The sequence below is a fragment of the Camelus bactrianus genome, chromosome 4 (genome assembly GCF_048773025.1).
Source record: "Camelus bactrianus isolate YW-2024 breed Bactrian camel chromosome 4, ASM4877302v1, whole genome shotgun sequence".
Classification (NCBI taxonomy): domain Eukaryota; kingdom Metazoa; phylum Chordata; class Mammalia; order Artiodactyla; family Camelidae; genus Camelus; species Camelus bactrianus.
In genome coordinates this window covers 77,727,084-77,752,364 of record NC_133542.1, presented here as the reverse complement: position 1 = coordinate 77,752,364, position 25,281 = coordinate 77,727,084, and the positions used below count along the sequence as shown (strand labels likewise).

At 59.0% G+C, this 25,281-nt stretch overlaps 2 protein-coding genes across 26 annotated transcripts in view; both read left to right on the top strand.

Annotated features, from left to right (window-relative positions):
• PNPLA7 (patatin like domain 7, lysophospholipase) overlaps positions 1-6,137 on the top strand; it is a 57,602-nt gene extending 51,465 nt beyond the window's left edge. For 8 of the 11 annotated variants that reach the window (XM_074362781.1, XM_074362777.1, XM_074362780.1 and 5 more), the window contains 10 exons: positions 614-770; positions 2,342-2,458; positions 2,594-2,663; positions 3,262-3,378; positions 3,907-4,055; positions 4,421-4,573; positions 4,655-4,765; positions 5,153-5,237; positions 5,418-5,548; positions 5,723-6,137. In XM_074362781.1, the coding sequence (XP_074218882.1) occupies positions 614-770; positions 2,342-2,458; positions 2,594-2,663; positions 3,262-3,378; positions 3,907-4,055; positions 4,421-4,573; positions 4,655-4,765; positions 5,153-5,237; positions 5,418-5,548; positions 5,723-5,821 (1,189 nt within the window). In that variant the 3' untranslated portion in view covers positions 5,822-6,137. Of the gene's footprint in view, positions 1-613; positions 771-2,341; positions 2,459-2,593; positions 2,664-3,261; positions 3,379-3,906; positions 4,056-4,420; positions 4,574-4,654; positions 4,766-5,152; positions 5,238-5,350; positions 5,549-5,722 lie in introns of all 11 variants that reach the window. The other 3 variants (XM_074362779.1, XM_074362778.1, XR_012506673.1) reach the window with 2 other exon arrangements.
• A 153-nt stretch (positions 6,138-6,290) lies between these two features.
• Positions 6,291-21,092, top strand: NSMF (NMDA receptor synaptonuclear signaling and neuronal migration factor). 15 transcript variants are annotated; one of them, XM_074362811.1, is made up of 15 exons: positions 6,291-7,167; positions 7,572-7,633; positions 8,309-8,809; positions 9,960-10,035; positions 11,093-11,161; positions 12,038-12,090; positions 12,453-12,546; positions 13,100-13,220; positions 13,339-13,422; positions 13,539-13,572; positions 13,672-13,742; positions 13,900-13,979; positions 14,114-14,241; positions 14,440-14,515; positions 19,551-21,092. In XM_074362811.1, exons 1-15 carry the CDS (start codon positions 7,097-7,099, stop codon positions 19,729-19,731), a joined length of 1,701 nt encoding a protein of 566 aa, XP_074218912.1. In that variant the 5' UTR covers positions 6,291-7,096; the 3' UTR covers positions 19,732-21,092. The 15 variants fall into 15 exon arrangements, with proteins under 15 accessions (XP_074218912.1, XP_074218913.1, XP_074218911.1 ...); XM_074362812.1 differs by having other exon boundaries at positions 12,038-12,111; positions 14,114-14,216; XM_074362810.1 differs by having other exon boundaries at positions 12,038-12,111.
• The last annotated feature ends 4,189 nt before the right edge of the window (positions 21,093-25,281 follow it).

The following is a 25,281-nucleotide window of genomic DNA, read 5'->3' as shown; positions in this document are numbered from 1 at the left end:
TGAGGGTGCTTTTTGAGCCTGAGGCTGACATTGGTCATCAGTTCTAACGCTTGCTAACCTGTCTCTTGGGTATTGCTCCGTCCGCTCCCACTGTCTGTCCTTCCTTCCTCCTGCTGCGACCACACAGTCTTTTCTCACATGACACTATTTCTGGTTGAGTGGTGGACGCCACGTGTGAAAACTGGTAAGGATAGTCTCAGCCCGACGCTGGCCTTCCTGTCCGGGCAGGGCTCATCTGGGTCCTGCTCACCCGGCCCTGGATGTGGCCCTGGATGTGTCCCGTGGGTATGGCCCTGGGAAGTGTACCAGCACCCCTTCCAGGGGCATCCACTTGCCTTCCCCACCCTGCCTAGTTCCGTTCAAAGCCCATTCAGGGTCATGACCTCTCAGACTCGGAGGGGTGGAGGAGGCTGAGAGCTGGCTGCCTCTCAGGACACCAGAGAGGCACCTAAAGGGGGTCGGCAGCCCCTTTGAGTCAGCGTCTCTGCCCATTTCTCTGTGACCCACACAGGACTCGGGCACTGAGTGCAGGGGTGGAATGGGATGACCCTCTCTGGGGTCCCAGCGGGCACGGTGGGGCACTGACTTCTTGCTCTGTGCTCCTGGGGCATAGAGGCTGTGCCCAGGTTGGTGTCATCCGGGCCTTGACAGAGTGCGGCATCCCTGTGGACATGGTCGGAGGGACGTCCATTGGGGCCTTCATGGGGGCCCTGTACTCCGAGGAGCGGAACTACAGCCAGATACGGATCCGGGCCAAACAGTGGGCTGAGGTGAGGACCTCCGCGCCATCCCTGCAGTGCTGTGGGTGGAAGGAGGGCAGGGGACCCATGGCCCCTGCGTGTGGCTCTGTGGGGCTCTGGCCTTGGAGCGAGGCTTGTAGGTTGGAGTGAGAATACAGAGGCAGGAAGCTCATCCGTGTTGGGGGTTGGCTCTGGCTGGTGTCTGGTGTCTTAATTTATAAAGGGGGCTGAGGAGAGGTTAATGGACCCACAGTTCTCCGCACGGAGAGGCATGCCTTCCCCACAGGGCCCCCAGGGCACCCGTGTCAGTTGGGAGGCAGGGGGAGGCATAGGTCAGGGCCCTTATTGGGGTCTCTGTGGGAAGGGCGAGGCAGGGCAGGGTACACAGCTTAAGGGCCACCCATTCAAATAATTCTGGCAGGTCTGGGGGCATCGGGGCTGTCCCCCGTTGTCTGGTACCTTTCCCCGGGTGACTTGGGCTTGGTGTGTGGGTTAGAGAGAGGTGGTCGGGGTGGACACTGGATGGGTTGGGTGAGTCCTGGGCTGTGACTCTCCCGGGTGTATAAGACCCCAAAGGCCAGAGCGTCAGGGACACGGAAAGTATGAAATACACATCGTTAGTACAATGGCCGCGTGATGAAGGGACGCCGGTACAGCCCAGGCTCTGGGAACCCAGACGGAGCAGAGGGGCTGCGTGTGGGAGGGCAGGCTGCAGTCTGCCCTTCTTGGGCTCTACTTGTTTTTGTGGAACAGAATGGAGCCCTGGGTGAAACCATGAGTGGGATCGAAAATGTTTGCAATTTCCTTTCAAACAGAAAAGGAGACTGGTCATCCTCTGCGCAGGTCTCAGAGCAGGCTGTCTGTCCTGTTCCCTGAAGTGAGCTGTCCCGGGGGCCACAGGCTGCTGGCTTGTCACTCAGGACAGCCCAGGAGAGCAGTGGCCGCAGGGGCAGTGCTCCAGCCTCAGCAGGGTTCGGGTCACAGGCCGGGCAGCCCTCTCCCTTCCTTACTCTGCTAGTCTGTCACGGGTGTGGGACTAGCCAGGCAGCTTTGGGCCTAACGTCCCCGCATCGTGCGTGTGTGCTGGACGGAGGGGCTGCCCTGTGGGGCATGTGGGATGGAGCCCTCCCGGGCCATCTGCTGGCTCCTCCTGTCTGCACGGACCTGGGCCCTGACATGTGGGCGTGGTGGCCTGGTTGTGGGATCTGCCAGGCTCTGCTCTGTGGGACCCTCTGGTTCTGGGCAGGGATGAGGCCCGTCCAGGACCAGGGCCACTGAGAGTCCACGCTGCCCTCCCCGGCTTGCTGGGGCTTGGCCTTCATTCCACCGTGGCCTCGTGCCAGTGTGCCTTCACTGTCCCCACTGAGCAGGCCTGCGGGGGGCCAGCTGCTGTTCCCATGGGACCTCCAGGCCCTGACACTCCAGCCACATCCTTCCGCTCCAGGCCCCCCAGGATGCTTCCTGGGTGGCCTTGTCCCTGCTCCCTTCTCCTGATGCAGGCTCTTGGCTGGATGACGCAGGGTGGCCTCCTGCCTGTGCCTGCAGGTTGGGGTGTGGGCCCTCCTGCTCTGCAGGGGTCTCATACGTGCTCCCCCGCTCAGGATATGACATCAGTGGTGAAGACCATGCTGGACCTGACCTACCCCATCACCTCCGTGTTCTCGGGGGCCGGCTTCAACAGCAGCCTCTGCAGTGTCTTCCAGGACAAGCAGATTGAGGTGCCCCCACAAGGACCGCCTGGAGCCCCAGCAGGGCCCACAGCCTCCTCCTGCCTGGGTCTGGGTGCCCTGGGCCCATAGGGTGGAGGGCTGGCTATGGTGGGGCAGCCCCTCTGAGCCCCGCTTCCCTCACAGGACCTGTGGGTCCCCTACTTCACCATCACCACGGACATCACGGCCTCCGCCATGCGGGTCCACACCGATGGTGAGCACAGCTCCCAGACTGCAGGCTCCCCGCCTGGGGCAGAGCAGCTCAGGGGAGGGGCATTAAGGGGCCAGGTCCAGGCCAGGCAGAGGGAAGCCCCAGGGTCACCCAAAGGAGGGAGGAGGCTGAGGGAGATCTGAACAGAGATGACTCTGCCGTGGACCCAGAGGCTGGAGGGTACGCACGGAGTGGGGGTCAGCTGCGGGGAGGGGGCAGAGCGAGGGCACACTTGGGTCACGGCTGTGTGTGGACTGAGTCAGCACTTGGGACTGCTGGACAGGCCCCAGAGGAGAGAGCCGACCATGGCTGGGCCACTGAGGGCCCTCTTCCAGGGCAGAGTGTCTGGGAGCCACGTGAACTGTGTCTGGTTGGGGGTGTGAGTCAGGCAGCGGGGCTGGCAAAAGGCGGTGGCACAGTGGGATATGGGGAGATCCAGAGCTGGCCTGGCCCTCTGGCCTCCAAGTCCCTCATCTGGCCGGGCCTGGTGCCCTCAACCGGAGGCCATGCATGCAGGACTCTGAGCCAAGGGCCTAGGGTGGGAACTCACCTTGGGCATGAGGGCTCCTTCCCCTCCCGTGACCCGCTGGACCCTTCCCAGGCTCCCTGTGGAGGTATGTGCGCGCCAGCATGTCGCTGTCGGGCTACATGCCCCCACTCTGCGACCCCAAAGATGGACACCTGCTGATGGACGGGGGTTATATCAACAACCTCCCAGGTACTGTGGCGGGTGGGCGGGCTGGGAGGGCTGGGAGGGCCTGCCCCCTGGCCCTGTCTCAGCGCCCCGCTCCTGCATGCCAGGGAATCCAGGCCCACGCACGCACATGCGCAGCACCACATGCTCCCGGCATATGGCTCCGTTTGTCGGCTCAGCAGTGCTTAGAACCGGGCCAAGAGAGGAGCGGAGCAATTATGCCCCGTCTGCACACAGTCAGAACTAACAGCCTGCAGGTGTCGTATTTGCTCCGGGTGAGGCCCCTCCTGGGGCACACCTGTCACCTGCTGGACAGCTCTGTTCACTGGCTGCCCTTCCACAAGCCCCGGTGACTGTGGAGAGGAGACCACCCTCCTGACCTCCCTCACTTCCCAACCCCCAGCTCCCTCCTCAGGTTCTCTCAGGCAGGCTCTGCCCCCACCTCCACTTCATCCCTGTCCTCCCCTACTCTGCCCCCATTCCCCAGCCCTGGTCCCATCTGGGGCTCTGTGTACCTGTCCCTAGTGGTAACCAAGGCCGTCTCCTCCCCAGCTGATGTGGCCAGGTCAATGGGCGCAAAGGTGGTGATTGCCATCGATGTGGGCAGCCAGGACGAGACGGATCTCACCAACTATGGGGACGCGCTCTCTGGGTGGTGGCTGCTGTGGAAGCGCTGGAATCCTTTGGCCACGAAAGTCAAGGTCGGGGCACAGCCCCATGTACCCACCCACTCCTCGTCACACCCTGGTGCCCGTGTCCCTGAGACCCTGAGACCCTGAGATGGGCAGTGAGGGGGGTAGCCCTTTCCAGGCTCCAGGTCCAGTGGGGCTGTGGGCACTCACTCACCGTCCCTGCCCACCTGGGACCAGCTTTGGGGAAGGGGACAGGCCTCAAGGCCCCAGAACTCCTGGCTGGGCACCCAGCCTTCCCTCAGTTCTAGCAGAGATAGATAGACCCCACTTGGGAGTGGGGAGGGGCAGGAGGGGGCCAGGGCTCCAGACACAGTGGCTCCACCCATGGCCACGTGGGGACAGGACAGCTGTGCTCAGTGGCCATGACATAGCAGGTGTTGAACATGGCGGAGATCCAGACGCGCCTGGCCTATGTGTGCTGTGTCCGGCAGCTGGAGATGGTGAAGAGCAGCGACTATTGCGAGTACCTGCGCCCCCCCATCGATGGCTATGGCACCCTGGACTTCGGCAAGTTCGACGAGATCTGTGTGAGTGTCCCAGCTGCCGCCTCCCCCAGGGCTCCCTGCTCACACACCTGAGAGGTCATGGGGTGCCCACTGTGCGTGCAGGAAGTGGGCTACCAGCACGGGCGGACAGTGTTTGACATCTGGGGCCGGAGCGGCGTGCTGGAGAAGATGCTGCAGGACCGGCAGGGGACCAGCAGGATGAAGCCGTGCGACGTGAGCCAGGCTGGGTGCTCCTTCCCCACCGTGACTCCGCCTCCACTGCCCCATATGGGAGAGGTGCAGGCTCCCTGCAGCCGCAGCCCCTCGGCACACCCTCTCACCTGCTTGGGCCTGTGGGCGCCACCCCTCCGCCCCCTGGGACAGAAGACAAGGGCAAGGGCAGTGAAGAGGACTGGGGGGCTGTGTCCTGACCTCTGCCCAGCAAAACCCTCTCTTTGCCCACCTCTGGTGCTCAACCCTTGAAAGGCTCCTGTGGGAGAAGACAGTGCCCACTGTCCATGCCTTGGCCCCCACCCCGCCCCCACTCTAGGACTAGACCACAGAGAGGGTGGGGCTGTGGTCAGCAGCTTGGCCAGATATCTCCTCTGCCTTGGCCCCCAGATCCTCACCTGCCCCAACGCCTCCTTCACGGACCTGGCTGAGATTGTGTCACGGATCGAGCCTGCCAAGGTAGCCACTGTTGATGGTGAGTTGGACCCTAGGACATGCCCACACAGCTAAGGGTGATGGTGGCAGCGTCCCCTGCTCCCCCTTGATACCCCCAACAAGCCGTCCTGGCCACCAAGCTCCCTCTGGCAGCCCCTGGACCTGTTGGTTGCATGTGGGGACCTGTGCCCCTGTGTCATGGTCCCTGCCCTCTGAGAAGACCAGCATGGCCCTGCCCTCCACCCAGACGAGTCTGACTACCAGACCGAGTACGAGGAGGAGCTTCTGGATGGCCCCCAGGATGCATACGCTGACTTCCAGAGTGCTCCTACCGACTTGGGCTCTGACTCGGTGAGCTGCTCAGACACCCTGCACCCCTCGGCCAGACCAGCTCTGAGGGCCGCAAAGCAGGCCAATGGCTCCCTTCCTGCTGCCCTGCAGCCCAGGGCCAGAGAATCCCAGCCTGGGCTCAGCCCTCCAGACTTAACCCTACTTTGACCTTGACCGTGTGTGGTTTACTTCCAGGAGGACGAGCCCTCACTCCGGCACCGGCACCCCATACTGGCTTCCCCCAAACCATCCCAGGACTCCTCATCCCCCTGGCTCTTCGACCAAGATGGGTAGAGGCCTGCTCTTGGATGCGTCCGGAAACCAGCGTGTCCTGTGGGTCGGTCTCGAGGCCCAGCTCCCACAGCTCTTCCACAGCCTGCCAGGGAGACCCCGCTGGGGCCCAGGGTCCCACCGTCCAGTGCACCCAGCTTCTCCCGAGCGGGGAGCCAGGCTGGTGTTGGAGTATCTGGGGCCTCTCCGCACTGGCCGCTCCTGGGGATGCACTGGGTCCAGACAAGCCCTGCACACACAGCAGTCCTGGAGGGACTCTGAGATGTCCGAGCCCCCGACGCTTCTGCTTAGCCTGTCAATAAAGGTAGATGTGATTGTGTGGGACACGTCGTACCTGCGCCAAGGTATCTGTGAAAGAGGGCAGTACCCAGACGGGCCCGACTGAAGCCAGGGGGCAGCCTGGCCCCCATTACTGGCCCACTGCAGGGGCCACAGCCCTGAGCCCGCGGTGGGCGTGTGCTGCCTGCCCGCCTACGGGGTCACCGTGTGGGGGCCCCAGGCCAACGACTCCAGGCCAGACAGGCAGGGCATCCAGGGTCTGGGATGGAGCTGGGGTCGCCCAAACTAAGGATGAGGTCCTCCTAAGAGCTCAGGCACTGTTTCCACTCGGTACACAGAATGTTCTTCCCTAACATGTGACGCCTGCACCTCACTTTCTAGATCATTAAATAGCGGCGGGGAGTCCTTTTGCACAAAAAGGGATACCTGTCGGCCCTGTGACTTTGGGGCCCACGATCCGCACAGGTTTCAGAGCAGGGCACGTGGGTCTGCAAGGGGCAAGGAGACTCCAGAGCCTAGAGCTTCGTGGTCAGTTGACCACTGGCGTCGGTTTGCCAGCTCCAGAGGCAGCGGTGAGTGGGCGGAGAGCCAGGTGGTCCCGCCCCAGCCGCCTAGCCCGGCCCCTGGCCCCGTTCCTTGCCCGCGGCCGGAGTGGTGGGCGGGGCTTCAGCCTGTCCCCCTCTGAGCCCCACCCCGGCATGACGTCACGGGGCGGGGTCTCCCGGGCCCTGTCATCCACGTCATGGTGGACGGCCCCGTCGAGCCCCGCCCCGGCCTGACGTTGCGGGGGGCGGAGCGCCACCCGCGGGCCGGGCGGCGCTGTCCGGTGCTGCGGGACGTGCGGAGGGCCCGGCGCGGCCATGCGGGTCCCGAACCCGAACCCGAACCCGAACCCGAGCCCGAGCCCGAGCCCAAGCCCCGGCGTGGCGCGGGTTCCCCGACGGAGGCGGCGGGCGCGGGGCGCGCTCTGAGGCCAGGGGATGCGCCGCCGCCTCGACCATGGGCGCTGTCGCCTCCCGGAGGAGGGCGCTGAGGAGCGAGGCCATGTCCTCTGTGGCGGCCAAAGTGCGGTGAGTGCAGCGGGTTGACCGCCAGGACCAGCGCCGCCCCCGTCCCCGTCCCCGCGGCGTCCTCCCCGGCGCCCCGCCCCCACCTCCGTGCGGCTCCCATCCTTGAGGCTGAGATGGGCGAGCTGCCCGACCTCACGACCCCCCCACACACACACTGGGCGGCAGAGGCTGGACGGTAAGAGGCCTGAGCCCCCCCGCCTGGAGGTCCCGCCAAAGTGCACGGAGACCCAAGGGTCCTTGGAACCGCGGCCTTACAGCCCTGGGCTTTCTGGGGGTGGGATGGGAGTGCTTCCCGTCTGTGACCCGCAGCCCTCCCTTGCTGGCGCCTAGGGCCTGGGTGGGGATGGGGACGCCTGGGTGGGGGTCTTGTGCACTGAGGGCGCACCTCGCTGTCCACCCATCAGAGCAGCCCGAGCGTTTGGCGAGTACCTGTCCCAGAGTCACCCTGAGAACCGAAACGGTGCAGGTAGGAGCACGTAAGGTGGTGCCAAGACGGGGTCCATACATAGCCCCCTCCACCTAGGGGAGGGATGCTGTCTTACGTGCAGGCCAGGCCCAACACCTGCGCACCGTGGGGCGCCAGCAAGCAGCTGCTGTCCTGCTGGGCTGGCTTCCTCACGCCCCCTGCCCTCCCTGGCCCAGAGCCCCAGGAGGAGCTCCGAGTCACTCATCACCATGGCACCCACCCAGCCTGGGCCGTTGGCATAGCAACAGGCCTCCTGGCACCCCCAGGGCTGGCACCACTGTCTCTCGGGGCCAGCTGGTGGGGGGGAGGGGAGGTATTGGCACTGGGTGCACGGGTGCGGTGGCAGGCTGGGAGGTGGCCTGCTTGTTCCTGCCCCCCATCACCTACAGGTAGTACAGCCTGTCACCCCCACGCACGTATGTAAGGGGGGCTTGCGGCCCAGATAGGAGTGAGGTGTGAGCCTCTAGGGGGAGTGCGCATCTCGGAAATACCTCCTCTCAAGTCACCAGGGCCTAGGGTTTGGTCAGTGGGGCTGGGAACAGCCCTAGCCCCCCACCCCCACCCCCGCATCTGGACTAGGCACACACTGGGTCTCCATTCCATGCCTTCAGAATACCAGCAGACTGGGAGGGCAGGGCCAGCAGGCTGTTGGCTCACCTGGTGCCTCTCCCCTAGACCACCTGCTGGCTGACGCCTACTCTGGCCACGACGGGTCCCCTGAGATGCAGCCGGCCCCCCAGAACAAGCGCCGCCTCTCCCTCATCTCCAACGGCCGCTATGAGGGCAGCCTCCCAGAGGAGGCCGTTAGTGGGAAGCCAGCCGGTGAGGGTCCGCAGCCCCTTGTGTACACCATCTCTGGAGAGCCAGCCCTGCTGCCTGGCCCAGAGGCTGAGGCGATCGAGCTGGCCGTGGTGAAGGGGCGGCGGCAGCGGGAGCGGCACCCCCACCACCACAGCCAGACCCTGGGTGCCAGCCCAGGCGGCAGCCGTGAGGACATCAGCAGGCCCTGCCAGAGCTGGGCGAGCAGCCGCCAGGGCTCCAAGGAATGTCCCGGATGTGCCCAGCTGGCCCCCAGCCCTTCCCCTCAGGCCTTTGGGCTGGACCAGCCACCTCTGCCTGAGGCCACCAGCCGCCGTAAGAAGCTGGAGAGGATGTACAGCGTTGACCGTGTGTCCGGTGAGGGGGCTTGTCAAGGGCATGGGACGCTCGTGCTGGGCTGAGGCTTGGATGGGTGCAGGCTGCCCAGGTCATGGCATGCAGGTGCAGCCCTTCCACCACGTCTCACGTCCATGTCAGGCCTCACGGCTGGCTTTGGCCTTGCCAGCACCAAGTCATTCTAGGAGTGCTTCTCCGAGGAGGGGGCCTGGGAAGATCTTAAGGGTTGAACAGACAGAAAACATTGGCTGAATTGAAAGACGGGGCTGCCTTAGGGGAATCCTGGGGAATAGTCCTTGCCCTGGGGCCCTCCAGGTGGGGCTCCCACTCATCAAGGGAGGCCCATAGGTGTCTGGGGCCTGGCTAGCACTCCCCAGGAGGGTGGCTGAGGAGCCCTGGAGGCCTCTGAGTCAGGAGGAGGCCCCTTGGGACATCTGTGTAGCCCCACACCTTCTGGCTCTGAGGTTGTCATCCCCTGAAGAGCAAAATTCTAACCAGCTGAGCCACCGCAGCCTCCCAGGAGATCTCTTGAGCCTCCAAATCAGCAACCCAACTGGGCAGCAGGGCGCAGACCCTGCGTGCAGGCAGTTCACCTCCACGCCCGCAGTCCTCTGATTAGCACAAGCGAGGGGTGGGGAAGTGGTCAGGGTGAGAGGGCAGAGTAAACCGCACTTGGCCCACCCCGCCTAGCAGTTGTAAGAACCCTAAGAGTGGGCAGTCTCTACCTCACCCTCCTAGGAGGGTCTGAGGGAGAGAAGATCTGGCCGAGTGGACACCAGAGTGGGCTGCAGAGAAGGGCCTGGAGCCCCCAGGAGAGGCTGCAGCCATTGTCCTTGCCCTGCCCTCGTGCCCAGAGGGAGACAAAGTCAGCCCTGGGCACCCTGGAGCAGGCTATGCCTTCAAAGGAACACTCATCAGCCGTGGGCAGTGGAGGAAGAGCTAAGCAAAGACCAGCGTCATGAAGCCACTGAGCTGCTGCAGTTTGAACAGCTGAGCGGTTGCCCCAGGCCCAGTGGCATTGTGCCGGCCTCCCCCGCCTGGGGCAGGGCTGGGGAGCTCCAGTGCTTCCCCTGCGCTGCGGTGGCAGAAGCCCTGCCCTCCCTGCCAGGTTGGGGCAGAGACTTCAGGGACCTCCAGGCCACTCTAGTTACTGTTCCTGTGTCTCTTCCAGATGACACCCCCATCCGGACCTGGTTCCCCAAGGAAAACCTCTTCAGTTTCCAGACAGCAACCACAACTATGCAAGCGTGAGTTGTGTCTGATGTGAGGCAGGGGGCCTCTCCCTGGGGCTCAGGAACTACTGTTAGACCCTCTCCCATCCTCTGAGCCCAGCTGGTGGCTGTGTCTGAGCAGCCCCACGTGCCCACGTTCCGCCAGGTCTGCCTGCAGTGATGTCGGGCTGGAGGAAGGCAGGGCTGGCTGCTCTTCCCAGCCAGCTCCCCTATCCTTCTCAGACCCTTCAGTCAGTCTGTCCCTTCTGTCCTCCAGGGACCTGGCTGGGGGCTGCAGCCTACATGTGAGCCATGTGCACAGCAAGCGATCACAACTTAGGAGGCCCCCGGGGATGTACTCTTTTTCATCTTCACTCGTCTGGGTGGCCTGTCAAGGGGTTCCTTCCAGAGAGGTGCAGTTTGCCGCAGTGTCTCCCACCTGCTCCCCCGGGAGCTCACCACCACCTTCAGGCTGGATGGGGGCCGCTGTCTTTGCTGCTGGTTCCAGGGCCAGAGGGGCAGTCAGGCCTCCCTGCAGCCTGACCAGGTCACAGCGCCTGGTGGCATGGGCCACGGTGACCTCAGTGTCTGTTGTCCTTTCAAAGGCTGGTCCATAGCATAGCCACAATCCTGCTGGTGCTGAGAGTACCGGGAGGGGCCCCAAGTCAGTGACAGGAAGGGGACTAACTGCAGGGGCGGAGGGCTGAGGGCGGAGGGCCTCTGCTCACTGTGTCTTCTCTTTCACGCTGCCCCTTCCTGCCACGACCCCAGCATCTCGTAAGTACCCTGTGGGACCTCAAGCCTGAGGGCACGGTGGTTGTCCCTGGGGAGCTCTCCTGCCCCAACAAGGTCGGGCAGGCCAGGGACCCGGGCTGGGCCTTGACTGTGAGGGCGTGCTGTGTCCCAGCACGCACTGAGGCTGCAGCAGGCCTGCTGGGAGCCAGGCCGAGGACAGGGCAAGGCAGGCCAGGACCCTCTGCCTGGCCCGGTGTCCTGGATGCCCTGCTGGGCCCTGTGCACGCGCCTCTGTCCCCACGTCTCTGTCCCTCCTGCCTGCGGCCAAGGGCAGTGCTGACTCGTGGCGGTTTCCCAGGGTGTTCAGGGGCTACGCGGAGAGGAAGCGCCGGAAACGGGAGAATGATTCCGCGTCTGTAATCCAGAGGTAGGGCCTGCCAGCCACTCGCCACCAGGGTCCGTCTCTTGTCTGTGCTGGTCTCGCCTGGGCCCACCCGGCCCGGCAGACCGATGGGGGAAGGGCGGTGGCGACCACTGGCCTGGCCCTGCTCTGGGGACGCGACAGGCAGGAGAGGTCCTGTGGCCTGGGCCCCCAGGCCTGTGTTTTGGGGTACATTGACAGGTGGACTGCAGCCAGCTGGCCCACCTGTGCCTCCCTCTGACCCTTGAAGCCCAGAGCTGTGGGGTCAGCAGCCAGGCTTACCCTCCCCGGTCCCTACCTCGGGGATGTGCCAGGAGGCTTGTCTGTCTGTCTTGGATGTTGGGCCTTGGCAGGGCATAAAGTTTGGGGTGAGGAAAACCTGCCTCTGAGGTGGCCTGGGGACACAGTGGCAGGGAGGGTGCATCTGCAGGCCCCAAATCCCCCTCGGGGGGTGCAGTTATGCTGCCCTGGCCACTGTGCCAGGAAGCAGGAGCCCCCGACCACCTGGGGACGGAAGCTGGCAGGGTTCAGAGTGCCTGGGCCCAAGCCTGGAAGGGAAGGGAAGGGTGGGCAGCAGAGGAAGGGTACCGGATTGCACAGAGGAGCAGCCCTGGGATGGGGTGGGGCGGCGTGGCAGGAGCAGGCTTGGTGGTGTGTCTTTGTCCTGCCAGGAGAGGGGGGCCCTGGCAGGGTCTCAGTAGAAGAGGGACTGGGTGAGCCTTGGGCCAGTGGGAGAGCATAGGGGCGCGGGAGGGCATGCCTCAGGCAAAGGAGTGATATCAGAGACGGTGGCTGTCAAGCAGTGGGGAGGGGAGCGAAGGAGACAGGGGCCGCTGCCCACCTCCTCTCGGCCCTCACCAGCCCCTGTGCTTCCACCCGCAGGAACTTCCGCAAACACCTGCGCATGGTCGGCAGCCGGCGGGTGAAGGCGCAGAGTAAGACCCGGGGGCGAGCAGGTGGGTGGGTGGACAACGCTGCTCTTGGCCAACTGGGGCTTCGTGTGCTCGCTGCGCCCCAGACCCGCGTCCGCAGACTTGCTGCAGCCCCTGGCCCCGCCCCGCCCCGCCCCGGCTACGCCCAATGCCCTTCTGCCGTCCGTCCCCCCCCACTCCACCCCGTCCCGCCACACTGGTGTCCTCCAACTGCCCTGACCGCGGAGACCCTCCAGCATCCCCACTGCCTCCCCTAGCCAGCCCACCTTGCGTCCCTGCGGACCTCCAGTGGCCGTGGGCCCCGCCCCAACCAGGCCCCGCCCCCAGACAGGCCCCGGCCCTAACGGGTTCTGCTCTCACTGCAGCGTTCGCTGAGCGGCGCGAGCGGAGCTTCAGCCGGTCCTGGAGCGACCCCACCCCCATGAAAGCCGACACTTCCCACGACTCCCGAGACAGTAGGTGCCCGGCCAGGCCGGCCCTCCTCCCGCAGAGGCCCCTTTAGGCCATCAGCCCCGCTTGCCCGCCAAGAGGACAGCTAGGCTTCTGCGCTTCCGCTGAGCCTCAGTTTACCGTCTAAGGGGGCGCTCCCGCACCCCACTTTCTGGGCAGGGGTAACTGAGAGCTGCGGCTCCGCTGGCTGCCTGGCCTGTGTGCCACCCTCATGCCAGAGGCCCGGGGACCCGGGTGCTGCAGTGCCCAGCTCCTCCTCCGCCCGGGCACGCGGTCCGCCTGGCTGGGGCTGCCACTTGCACCCTGGCTCCCACCTGCCTCACACCAGGGCCCTCTAGCCTCCAGTTGGGCAGCTCCTGGCTGGTGGCATTGGCCAATCTGGCCGGGCTGGTGGGGACACCGGCTTGGCTCTCTCACCCACTGCCGGTTTCTTGCTGGCCCGGAAGACCTTCCAGGACATGGCTTATGGCTTTGTCCATCACCCACCTCTGGGGCTGCAGCTGGGACAGGAGGGGCTGCAGCTGGCCTGCAGTCCTAGTGACCCATCCTGCCCTTCAGGTAGTGACCTGCAGAGCTCGCATTGCACCTTGGGCGAGGCCTTCGAGGACCTGGACTGGGAGACGGAGAAGGGCCTGGAGGCTGTAGCCTGTGACACTGAGGGCTTTGTGCCCCCCAAGGTTATGGTGAGGCCCGGTGCAGCCGTTGCAGGCTGCCTAGCAGTCGGGGGCAACCTCACAGGGGCTCCTGCTGCCCGTGGGTTCGAGGTGGCAGGCCCTGAGCAGGTCCCCTTGTCGCCCCCAGCTCATCTCCTCCAAAGTGCCCAAAGCTGAGTACATCCCCACCATCATCCGCAGGGACGACCCCTCCATCATCCCGATCCTCTACGTGAGTGCCCGCCCTGCCCTGCCTCGGTGAACGCGCGCATGCGCGCGTGTGTGTTTGTGTGTGCGCGCGGTGCCTGAGAGGGGTTCTTATGTGGCTGTGGCTTTCATCTGTCCCAGGACCATGAGCATGCGACCTTCGAGGACATTCTGGGTATGTGTTCCCCGACCCCACTGCCTTCTGCTCCTGGGACTGGGGTGCACGTGGGCTGCAGGGGCACTGGGGGCAGCACTCACACTGTGCCTCCCCCAGAGGAGATAGAGAAGAAGTTGAATGTCTACCACAAGGGGGCGAAGATCTGGAAGATGCTCATTTTCTGTCAGGTAGGGCTCAGCCCCTCCCCGCCCAGGGGTGGGGTCGTGGATGCCTCTTCCCTGTGTGAGCACGCTCACATGTGTGCATTTGTGTGCATGTGTTGTGGGGAGCAGTGGTTGGACACCCCCGTGTGCAGTCGGACCAGCTAACTGCAGCCTCTTACAGGGTGGCCCAGGGCACCTGTACCTGCTCAAGAACAAGGTGGCCACCTTTGCCAAAGTAGAGAAGGAGGAGGACATGATCCAGTGAGCAGGGGCCGCTGTGGAGCTGGGGGGGGGGTGGAGCCAGTGTGCCATGCCCCCACAGTGCCTTCCTGGGTGCCCTCCTTGTGCCTGGGACCCTAGGCTGGAGGCTCCAGTGACCACCCCTCCCCCACCAGCTTCTGGAAGCGGTTGAGCCGCTTGATGAGCAAGGTGAACCCGGAGCCGAACGTCATCCACGTCATGGGCTGCTACATCCTGGGGAACCCCAACGGGGAGAAGGTACCGGGACCCCAGCCCACCTCAGGTGCAGACCCCGGGCCCATGGAAAGGCTTGACAGGACACTTATCTTCAGACTCCCTTCCCCTCTCCTTTCGGTCCTCCCGGAGAAAGCCCCTGTGCTTGGTCCTCGCCAGCGGTGGGGGACTCCTGCTCCCCAGCCACCCACCCCAAGTCCCTCTCTCTTTCCCTGCCCTGAACTCACGGCCCCACCTGTCCTTCTAGCTGTTCCAGAACCTCAGGACCCTCATGACCCCTTACAGGGTCACCTTCGAGTCCCCCCTGGAGCTGTCGGCCCAAGGTGAGTTTCTGGGCTGGCCCCAAGCCGAGGGAAAGGGTTTGGGAGGCGGCGGCCTGAGCCCCCCGCCTCGCCCCTCCTGCCTCAGGGAAGCAGATGATCGAGACCTACTTTGACTTCCGGCTGTACCGCCTGTGGAAGAGCCGCCAGCACTCCAAGCTGCTGGATTTTGAGGACGTTCTGTGAGGGCAGGGCTGCCATCAGCCGCTTCCTCGGACCGGCGCCTGGGGCTGGGCCGCTGTGTGCCACCCATGTGCGTGGGTCCTGGTCTTCATGGCCACTTCAGGGCACCTCAGATGCCGCTCAGGTTGCCTCCCAGGGGTCTGGTCCTCAACGCGCCACGGGTCAGAGGCCACGACTCCTCGGCCCGGGGGAGCCTCGCCCAACGCGGCTGGTGGATGCTCCGTGGCCTGGGGTTGCCCGGGTCTAGGCCTCGTCTGGAGGCTCAGCATCGGGTGGCTCCCCCGCAGGTTCATAGAAATAAGTGCAATTTTCTACCCTCCTCCCCCCGAGACAATTCAAAGGGAAGCAGCATTACTAGTTAACTAGTTAAGGCTATGTTACTAGTCATGGCATAGACCACCTGGCTCAGCGTGTGTTCAGGACCCGCTCCGCCCCAGCTCCCCAGCCCTACCGTATCTGATCACCAGCACCGGGGCGCCGTCTGCCGGCCTGGCTCCTCCCTGGCCGAGTCCCTGATCGTCTGTGCTTGGACTGCTCCTACCACCCTGCTTCTCTGACCTTGGCTGTGCCGACCCGGCAGGGCGCCTGGGCAGCAGCAGGGAGGGTTTGCCTGCCTTTCTCCCACAGGGACACCGGGTTGAGCCAGGCCCTACCTGCTCCCCGGCTCCCCCCACACCTGCCTGGCTCCCGGCTGCTGTCCAGCTCAGCTCTCGGCAGCCAAGGTCTGGAGGCCTCGCCTAGTGCAGGGGTCTGGGGTCTTGGTGGGGGCCCGGCTGGGCTGGGCCCTGGTAGGCAGGAGCCCTGCTGTGCAGCACAGTGTGGGGCTGGACCCCCGCAGCCCGGGCCCAAGGGCTGGCAGCTGGTGGGCTGGGAGTGGGCTCTCTCTTGTACATAGCTGGGGCTTGGGGGCTGGCCCCCCTTTGCAGAGCCCAGTCTGAGAAACCTGGCTGTGCCCTCACCAAGGGAGGGCAGGGGCTTGTCCAGGGCTCTGAACAATGTACAACACCCCTTAGAGTGACCATTAAACCTGATCCCCCGCTGCGGCTTCCGCGTGGGTGTTCTCTCTCAGCGCCGTCTGCTCCCTCCGTGGGCCCAGAGGCTTCCAGGCCTGCTGGCGTGAGGTTGCTGCTGGAGTGGCCACCTGCACACCCTAGCTGGGACCGAGGGGCTGGGGCGCTAGGCCTCCCCAGCAAGGGCCCACTCTGTGAGAGGTCTAGGGGTGGGGCTCTGGAAGGGGTCTGGGCAGGAGCAGGTCCCCGAGATGGCTTCAGGGGCCGGGATGTGGTCCTGCAGGGCCAGGCAGGGTTGGGAGATGAGGGCAGTGACACCCCACCGCCAGCAGTCTCTGCCCCTCCCGGACGCAGAGCAGGGCCCTGTTCCCCAAGCCATTCTCTGCACGTGGTTGGCAGTGTGGCCACCGCAGGAAGCCAGGAAGTGACCACGGGACCAGCTGGCCTCAGCCTCAGTCATCTCCAGGAGTGCCAGCGCCACCCCCTCCCTGTGGCCAAGCTGCTGTTGGGTCTCCGGGCCTGGCTGCCCTGGAGGCTCCTGTGGACAGAGAAACAGGTGCCAGCTTGGCACATCCAGGGCCACCAAGTTTGGGGAGGGTGGGAGGCACGCAGTGGACAGCATGAGTGAAGGCTGGGTGGCCCAGGGTTCTGTAGAGCTGGAGGCCAACGGCCCTTCCTGGGGTGGGTGCGCCAGCTCAGGGGAGGCCCACAGCCCTGCAGCCTCCAGCTGCTTCCGGGGCCTTGCGGGTGGGCAGAGGGTTTGGTGCCACTTGAGTAGATAAGCTTTTAGAGCGTTAGATTGAATACGGAATGCCTACCTGCATACTTTCACTCACTACTCACTCGCCACAAAGTCGCACGTGGCTCAGGAATCCTCTGCACACTCTCAGTTTCTGAGACGTGACGTGTCTCCCCACCCCCCAGGCCTGGAGCCTGAGCGATGCTGCCAGGGGCATTTCTGTCTAGGGAAAGCCTGTGGTGGCCAGGAGGATAGCTCTCCACTGTGACCCACTCGCCCGCGCACTGTGTGCTCGGAAGGCACGGTTGCCTTACCCCAGGACCTGCCAGAAGCTTTGTCATGTGCCACTGCCCCTCTCCTGGCCTCTAGTGGGGACCCTGCAGTCTCGGGTCGGGCTGCTCCAGTGAGTGTGCTCACCCCGCGGTCTTTAGGGTCAGCTGTGGTGGGGAAAGGCTGGCAGGGTCTGCCCACAGGAGGCTTGAGGTCTTGTGTCTTGTTCACAGGGTTCCTTCCTTTACACCCCATAACCACCAGAAGTGTGATGGAGAAAAAGATGTTAAACCCAGAACGTGCCCAGAAACAAACCCAGTACAGATGTGAAGAGTGCAGAACGGGGTGGGGGGGTGTGCAGACGTGGAGGTGGGCTGGGCGGGGCCAAGGCAACCTCTGGGCTCCGCAGTGTCCCCGCACACCCACCCCAACTGAGACAGAAACCATGGCAGCAGCCAGAGAGGAGAGTAGGGAAGAAATATTTGCAACGGACGTGAAAGGTAAAGGATTAAGGTCCTTAACATACAGAGTTTTTATCTATTGACAAGAGACAAAAACCGAAAGGGAAAAGTGGGTAAAGGTCTGAGTTGTCGGCTCACAGAGGAGGACATTAAGTGGCTGGTGAACAGCTGGCAAAGGGAAAGTGCTTCCTGCCTGTCGGTTTGGGTGTCTGTACCCCGTGCTGGTGGCTGTGTGGAGAGAGGGTCCTGTGAATTGCTGTAGCCTTTTTGGAAAACAGTCTGGCAATAGCTCTTAAAGTATAGCAGGTGAACATTGAGCCAGCACCTCTCTCTGGGACTTCTGCACAGACGTCCACTGTCACACTGTCTGTGTGATTAACTGGGGCGAGGCCAGGTCATGTGGATGTGGACGGCTACCCCAGTGGAAGCTGGTCGTTCAGAAGGCTTGTTGTTAGGGAGAAGAGAGGTCGGGCCTGCAGGAGGCCAGATACTCTCCGTTAAAATCCCAACTGGTGACGTCAAGCTCACGTAGGTGAGGTGTGTCCTGTTTACCCAGTGTGACACACACACCTTCACAAGTACCCAGAAGACCAAGCCTGATGTCGCGTCCTCGCCTCCCCCTGGCCCCAGCCTGCCGCACCCACCTGGGCTGCTCTCTCCAAGCCTTGCAGTGTGCAGGCCCAGGCCTGCATGTCTATGCCTCCTCAACAGCCCAAACAGCCACCCTTTGGCACCACCAGTGGGACAGAGCCCACCCTGGGGAGGACATCCAGGGCACATCTGCCTCGTCTGGAACCTTCCATCCCCCTTAGGCTGACGCTCACTTGGCTCCACCACTTGCCCTGCTTCCAGAAGGGACACACTGTGCCAACAGCTCCTTTCACTAGGTCTGTGTGCCCTGGGGGAGAGGTCTTCAGAGCCCAGGATTAGGAATATCATCAGAGCCACTGTGGGGGGCACCCCCTGCTGGTCCTACCCCTCGCAGCTGTCACCTGGCTGAGGTCTGTCTGGGGACTCCAGGCAGGCAGTCACATGGACTAGACATGCTGTATTCACAGGACCTGTTGCAGTAGGGCCTGGCTCAAGGGCCAGGAAGGGGGGCCCCAGAGGGAGCTGGGAGCTAGGGATCTAGAAAGTACAACAAAACTACCTTCAAAGGTATTTATGAGCCCCTGGCCCTGCACCCAGGTGTGTGTGTCCCAGACCCACTGCGGGTGCATCTGAAACCCCAGCATCCTCCACAGAATGGAGACAAGACCCCAGACTCACAGAGTGGTCTTCAGAACATTGCACACCTGAAGAACCATGGAGATCTTGACCAGCAGGAAGAAGGCCGCCAGCAGGTCCCGGGGATGAGGAGGCACAGGTGTTGGAAGAGCTGGTGATCTAAAATAATGAAACAGCCAGTAATCTACCAGCAGAAATGGGTTTATTTGGGAACAGTAAATACTTGGAGTTCAGGACAAGCAATCTATGGTGGATCACAGGCAAGTGCAGAGAACAAAGGAGAGGAAACTCTTATAGAGGAGAAGGGGGAGTTGGGAGGGGCTGATCTAAACAAAGAGTCTGTTGGAGGAAACTGGGAGTTGGAGGTGTAGTGGCTTTTCACTGGCTGAGCTGTGATGGTCTCTCGTTGGCTGGGCTGTTGCCGGGCAGGGAGAAAATCTCCCTTCCTCCTGCTGGGTAGTAAGTAGCAACCTTCTTCCTGTTGGGTCTGAAACTGAGGCTGAGCAGTAGATGTGAGAGCTCCCCTTTCTGGCCTCCTGACTCCGTTTTAAATGAGGTTTCCGTCTCTTAATTTTCACATTTCCCCTGCTTTGCTCAAGATCTTACTCTGCAAGCATTGCTGATCAGCAGTCATGTCTTTCCTGGGTTCAGTGACTTTTTCTCTCCCTATGCCAGGAAAGACCTTTCCTGGGTGTCGTGTCCCACGTGGAAGTTCGGAAAGTGCATGGGCTGGAAACCTACTGAGGTCACATTCGAGTAACAAGGAGGAGTAGGAGGGAGATCTCTCAGGAATTTCCCATCTGAAGTCTGTGTCTTAGAACAGCAAGTGCACACTCACAGCTGAAAGAATGAAAAAGCACTTTGGAAATCTCAGTGGAGGGAAAAACGGCTGATAAACCTTTCCCCAAGATAGCAAAACTTCAAAGATTCTTAAGTTTGGAACTAAATGTTTATCAGTAATACAACCTGTAGGTTATGCATTCAGAAATCATGAATTTGGATAAGAATCCACAGTCAGTTAAGAGTCTGGATGAAAGAGAGAGACTTGTGTGAATTCTGAACCTTTTAATAGGCCTGGTCCTGACATCTTGGGTAAGCTGTCTGATCAGATGTCATCTGCTTCAATTCCTGGAAATCTTTACTTTCAGGCCACCAGGTGGTGTGCAGGTCCAGTCAGCCCACAGCAGTGGGTTTCTCGGCAGAAACCATGGAGGCCAGAGGAAGCAGCACATTTTCAGGTGTGGAAAGAGAAGAGCTGTCGTGTCCATCCAGAATTCTACACGCACCAAACATCTCCTTCAGGAGGAAGGTGGCATGAAGACAGTCTGAGATGAAGGGAAACTAGAGAATGTGTAGGTGGCAGACCTGCTCTAAAAGGGCTGTTAAAGGAGATTCTTCAGACAGAAGGCACAGGGCACCACAAGGAAACTCAAAACACTGGGATTGAGGAAGATCAGCAGAAATGGGGAACATCATAGACTGTTCTCCCCTCAAGCTCTTTAAAATATGTTGGATGTTGGGCGCAGAATCGCAGCACGGTCTCGGGGATTCCAGCGTCAGACAGTGTGATGTTAAGACAGCGACAGCATGAAAGGTCAGGGCAAAGAGACCAATGTGGTATGAGGTTTCTACCTCCCAGCTGAGTGCCAGGTGCTGGTTGCGAGAAGACGGTGGGAACCAACAGAGCAGACACAGTCACAGTCAGAACAGAAAGGCTTAAACGGCATACTAAAAAAGTTCAGATAACCCAGAAGAAGGCAGGAAAGGGAGAAAAGAGGAACAAAATAATAATAAATGTCGGGCCTAAATTCAAATGACCATTTTGAATTGAATTTCCAAATTCGAATGACCCAGAATTGGATGTGATGTAAATGGGTGGGTCTCACAGCCCAGGAAGCTCCACGGGCTTCAGGAGCCACGAGCCAGGGATGGATGAAGGCCACGTGTATGTTTCTTATTGTAAATCACAACATCTGAAACTGTTCACAGGAAACTCACAGTAAATGCTGGAGAGGCTGTGGAGGAAAGGGAGCCTCCCACACTGCTGGTGGGAACGCAGTTTGGTGCAGCCACTGTGGAAAACAGTACGGAGATTCCTCAAAAAACTAAACATAGACTTACCCTATGATCCAGCAACCCCACTCCTGGGCATACATCCAGAGGGAACTCTAATTCGAAAAGATACATGCACCCCAACGTTCACAGCAGCACTATATACAACAGCCAAGACATGGAAGCAACCTAAGTGTCCATCAGCAGAGGACTGGATAAAGAAGTTGTGGTGTATTTATACAACAGACTACTACTCAGCCATAAAAAAGACTGAAATAATACCATTTGCAGCAACATGGATGGACGCAGAGATCGTCATTTTAAGTGAAGGAAGCCAGAAAGAGAAAGAAAAATACCGTATGAGATTGCTTATATGTGGAATCTAAAAAAATAGGGACACTATGAACTCATCTATAAAACAGAAACAGACTTGCAGGCATAGTAAACAGTCTTATGGTTAATGGGGAAGGTGGGTGGGAAGGGATAGATTTGGGAGTTTGAGATTTACAAATGTTAGCCACTATATATAAAAACAGATTTTGAAAGTTTCTTCTGTACAGCACAGGGAACTATGTTCAATATCTTGTAATAACCTTTAATGAAAAAAATACGAAAACAAATATATGTATGTATATGCATGACTGGGACATTGTGCTGCACACCTGAAACTGACACATTGTAACTGACTTTACTTCAATTAAAAAATATGTAATGCTATAAATAAGTCACAGTAAAAGGATGGAAGATGATATACTGTGCAGATACTAATCAAAAGAAGACAGGAGTGAGTGGTTATGTTAATATCACACCAAATACATCTGAGAGCAAAGGGAATCACTGGGAAAGAGGGACATGACATATTGATAAAAGGGACAATTCTTCAAGAAGCCATAACAATTCTAAAGGTAGGTACCTAACAACACAGATTTAATAGAAAAAAATTTTGAAGCAAACATGGGCAGAACTGAAAGTGGAAACAGAAAATGCACAGTGACAGCTGGAGGGGGCAGCACTCCTTTCCCAGGAGCAGACAGGTGCAGGAGACAGCCAGCCAGCAAGGATACAAAGCGACTAAAAGAGCAGCTGGGCATGACGACCAGCACGCTTCACCAGCGGCAGGCAGCTCTGTGCGTGTTCTCCTCAAGTGCACGTGGAACAACCGCCGATAGGAAACACATCCTGTCAAAAAGACGAACCTGAGCAAATTTAAAATAATCAGTAACATACAGAGTGTGTTCTCTGACTGCACAGAATTCAGGTGGAACTCAGTTAAGAGAGCGACGTCAGGGAAATCCCCCAGTCACCTGGGAATTAAGCCACACAACGCTAAATAATCCATGGACCAAAGAGGAAGTCTAAAACAAATCCTAAAACATCTTGACCTGAATGAAATGAAAATACAGCATAGGAAAGAACTGCGAGGCGCAGCTAAAGCAGCGTTTCGAGGGAAACGTGTAGTAAGGCTGCTTCCATTAGAAAAGAAGAAAGGTCTCAAGGCAGTAGTCTAAGCTTACACACTAAGAAATCAGAAAAGGGAGAGCAATATACACCCAAACCAAGCAGAAGGAAGGAAATAAATACAAGAGCAGAAACAAACAAGAAGCAATCTGAAAACCAAAGAAGAAAAAAAAAAGTATGAAACAGAAAGCTGACTCTTTGGGGTGATCAATAAAATTGAGAAACCTCTGGCAACGCGGGCGAAGAAAATGAGAAAAAACAAATTACCAATGTCAGGAATGAAGGAGGTCTGTAGCAAAGGGATGGGAAAGGAATGCATGCGTGACCCTCTTCACACAGACGCAGCAGCCCGAGTGAAGTGGACCAGGTCCCCAAAAGCCAGGAGCCACCGACACTCACTCAGCACGAACCAGGTGGCTTGAAGGGCCCTGTCACCACTGGAGAAACTGAGTTTGTAACTATCGTCTGAAGAAGAAAGTCTCAGATGGTTTCACTGGCAAGTTGTATAAAACGTTTAAAGAAGAAACACAAAGCCTACAACCCCCCACCCCCAGGAAGTGAAAGAGGAAGGACACCTTCCCAGCTCACCTGCAGGCCCGGCGCTGCCCCCATCCTGACGCTGGCACCAGAGAGAAGGCTACAGACTCCTGTGAACAGCTGCAAAAGCCCTTACTTGGGGTAACCTGTCCTGTAAAGTCACGGAAGACTGCAGGTTAGCCAGTTCAGAACCCCTGACCCTGGGAGAAAGGCAAGGGCGAGCTCCTGAGAGCCTCTGGTCACAGCATTTTGATCAGCTGATCAATGCATACCCTTGCTTTGTGTCTGTTTCTGTTTAAAGACATCTCACTTTATAATAATCAACTATATTTTATATGACCAATCATGTATGTATTTAACTCATTAAGCCTAGCTCACAGGCAGCAGGGCTGTAACTTGCCTGAACGGAGCTCCTCTGGCACGTCTCCTTGCCAAGGTGCGTCTGGCCTTCTCGCATTAGGACACCAGACAGCGCTTCAGCCCGACGCCTGGGTGCCGTTTCAAACAGAGAAATCGCCAGGAGAAGGCACAGCAGCACAGGAGCATGGCACTGAGCAGGCCGCGGGCGCCCTGTCCACGGTGGGAGCCGAGGCGGAAGCGGCCTGGCCTCACCCAAGCTCTGCCGGGCGTGGGTGCCGAGCTGCTCGAGGTTTGCTGCTCATGTCTGAAGATGATCTCAGACGCGCTCGCTCCGAGTGTGACTCTGGGATGACAAAAACTGCGGAGGTTAGTGAGCACATCTGAAAGTAAAACCCACAAATAACCAGGACCGCTGCGCTGGCAAATAACATCCAGTAAGACACACAGGAACTCACACCCACAGCCAAGTGAAGCTGATCCCGAGGACGGAGGGCTCGCTTCACATTCAGGAAACTCGACTGGTGAAACCCATCACGTGGCACGACAGAAGAGGAGAAACCCATGGATATGCTTAGGGATGAAGACAGAGCACGTGACAGAACCCAGCGCTCACTCTGGTGAAAACTTCTCCAGCAAAGTGGAGGGAACGCCCACCCACGACGGGGCCTGTGTGAGACCTGCAGCCAACGCCATGCTTGACGCTAAGCCTCCGACGCTCGTGCCTTCAGGTCGGGAGCAGGCATGGGTGTGCCCTCGCCACCCGTCCGCACAGCTGAGGTCTCGCCAGCATGGCGGCAGGGAAGAGGATAAAAGGTGGCACATGCCGTAGAGGAGGTCAGCCGTCCCTCCTTATAGACCTGGGGGTTGTCCACGTCAGAAATCCCAGGGAGTCTGTGCATGAACTCCCCGAACTGAGAAGTGGGCTTGGCGAGGTGGCTGGAGCAGGGTCCACCAGGAGGACCATTGGCATCTACTTCCACTAGTGGACAACTGAAGACTGGATTTTTTAAAACTGCTGTTTAGCAGGGAGGGTCTAGCTCAGGGGTAAAGCACGTGCTTAGCACGCACAAGGTCCTGGGTTCAATCCCCAATACCTCCAGTAAAAAATAAATAAAAACAAATAAACTAACTCTGCAAAAAATAAATAAAATGAAAGATAAAAAAAATTCACATTATAGGGGTGCCAGCAAGAGAAGAGAGAGAAAGGACCTGAGACAATTTTTGGAGAGATGATCACTGGAAACTTCCCCAGCTTGGGAAAGGAAACAGTCACCCACGTCCAGGAAGCGCAGAGGGCTCCACACAGGGTCCACCCAGAGAGGGACACACCAAGGCACACACTCATCAAACTGATAAAAAATTAAGAAGGATAAAAACCTAAAATCAGCAAGAGAAAACCAATGAATAACATGCAAGGGAGCTCCCATCAGGTTATCAGCTGATTTTTCAGCAGAAACTCTCCAGGCCGGAAGGGAGGGGCACGATGTATTTAAAGTGATGGAAGGGAAAAACTTGCAAACAAGAATACCCTATTCAGCAAGGCTCTTGTTCAGACTTGATGGAGAAATCAAAAGCTTCTCAGATAAACAACAGCTAAAAGAACTCAGCACCACCAAACCAGCTCTACAACAAATGTTAGGAACTTCTCTAGTCATCAAACCACAAGAAAGAGAACAAAAAGAAGAAAGAGGGAAAAAAGAAAGGCCTACAAAAGATTGCTTTGATGTTTGGGGTCTTTTGTGGTTCCTCATAAATTCTGGAATTGTTTGCTCTAGTTCTGTGAGGAATGTTGTATTCTGACAAGGGTTGCACTGGGTCTGTGGATTGCTTCGGGCAGTGTGGCCATCTTGACAGTGCTGATTCTTCCAATCCAAGAGCACAAGACATCTTTCCATTTCTTTGTATCTTCAATTTCCTTCATCAGTGCATTACAGTTTTAAGAGTATGGGTAACCTCCTTGGTTAGACTTATTTCTGGGTGTTTTGTTCTTTTTGATGTAATGGAAATGTTTATGCCAGTTATAAAATTCCAGTTTTTGAAGTGGAAAAAAAAAGTGAATGAAGGGCCACAAATGGCAAAACATCCTTCTTTCTTGTGGGTGAGCTGCCCTCTATTACACACATATGGTGCATCTTCTGTATCCACTCATCTGCTGATGTGCACTTAGGACGTTTCCACATCTTGGCGATTATAAACAATGTTGCTGTTAATAGTGGGGTGTATGTATCTTTTTGAATTAATTTTGATTTTGTGGTTGGCTTTATTCCTTTGATAACTATGCAAGCTCTAAATGTTCTTAGAAACAATGAACGGTGCATATATGCAAATTTTAAAAAATATGTGCAGCATATTGTGCATATGTATTTACATGCAACATAGGTAAATTGTAACAATTCTACCTGATAAAACTTAAAAATGAAAAAAAATCATTAGGGAGTGTTCAACTCCAAGAACAACAATAATTATTAAAAA

Bases quoted from the DNA above. Each gene is read 5' to 3' on its own strand.
- NSMF (XM_074362810.1), top strand. From the start codon at position 7,097: ATGGGCGCTGTCGCCTCCCGGAGGAGGGCGCTGAGGAGCGAGGCCATG. The intron at 13,423-13,538 runs GTGAGTGCCCGC...CATCTGTCCCAG, and splicing joins CCATCATCCCGATCCTCTAC to GACCATGAGCATGCGACCTT. The intron at 13,980-14,113 runs GTGAGCAGGGGC...CTCCCCCACCAG, and splicing joins AAGGAGGAGGACATGATCCA to CTTCTGGAAGCGGTTGAGCC.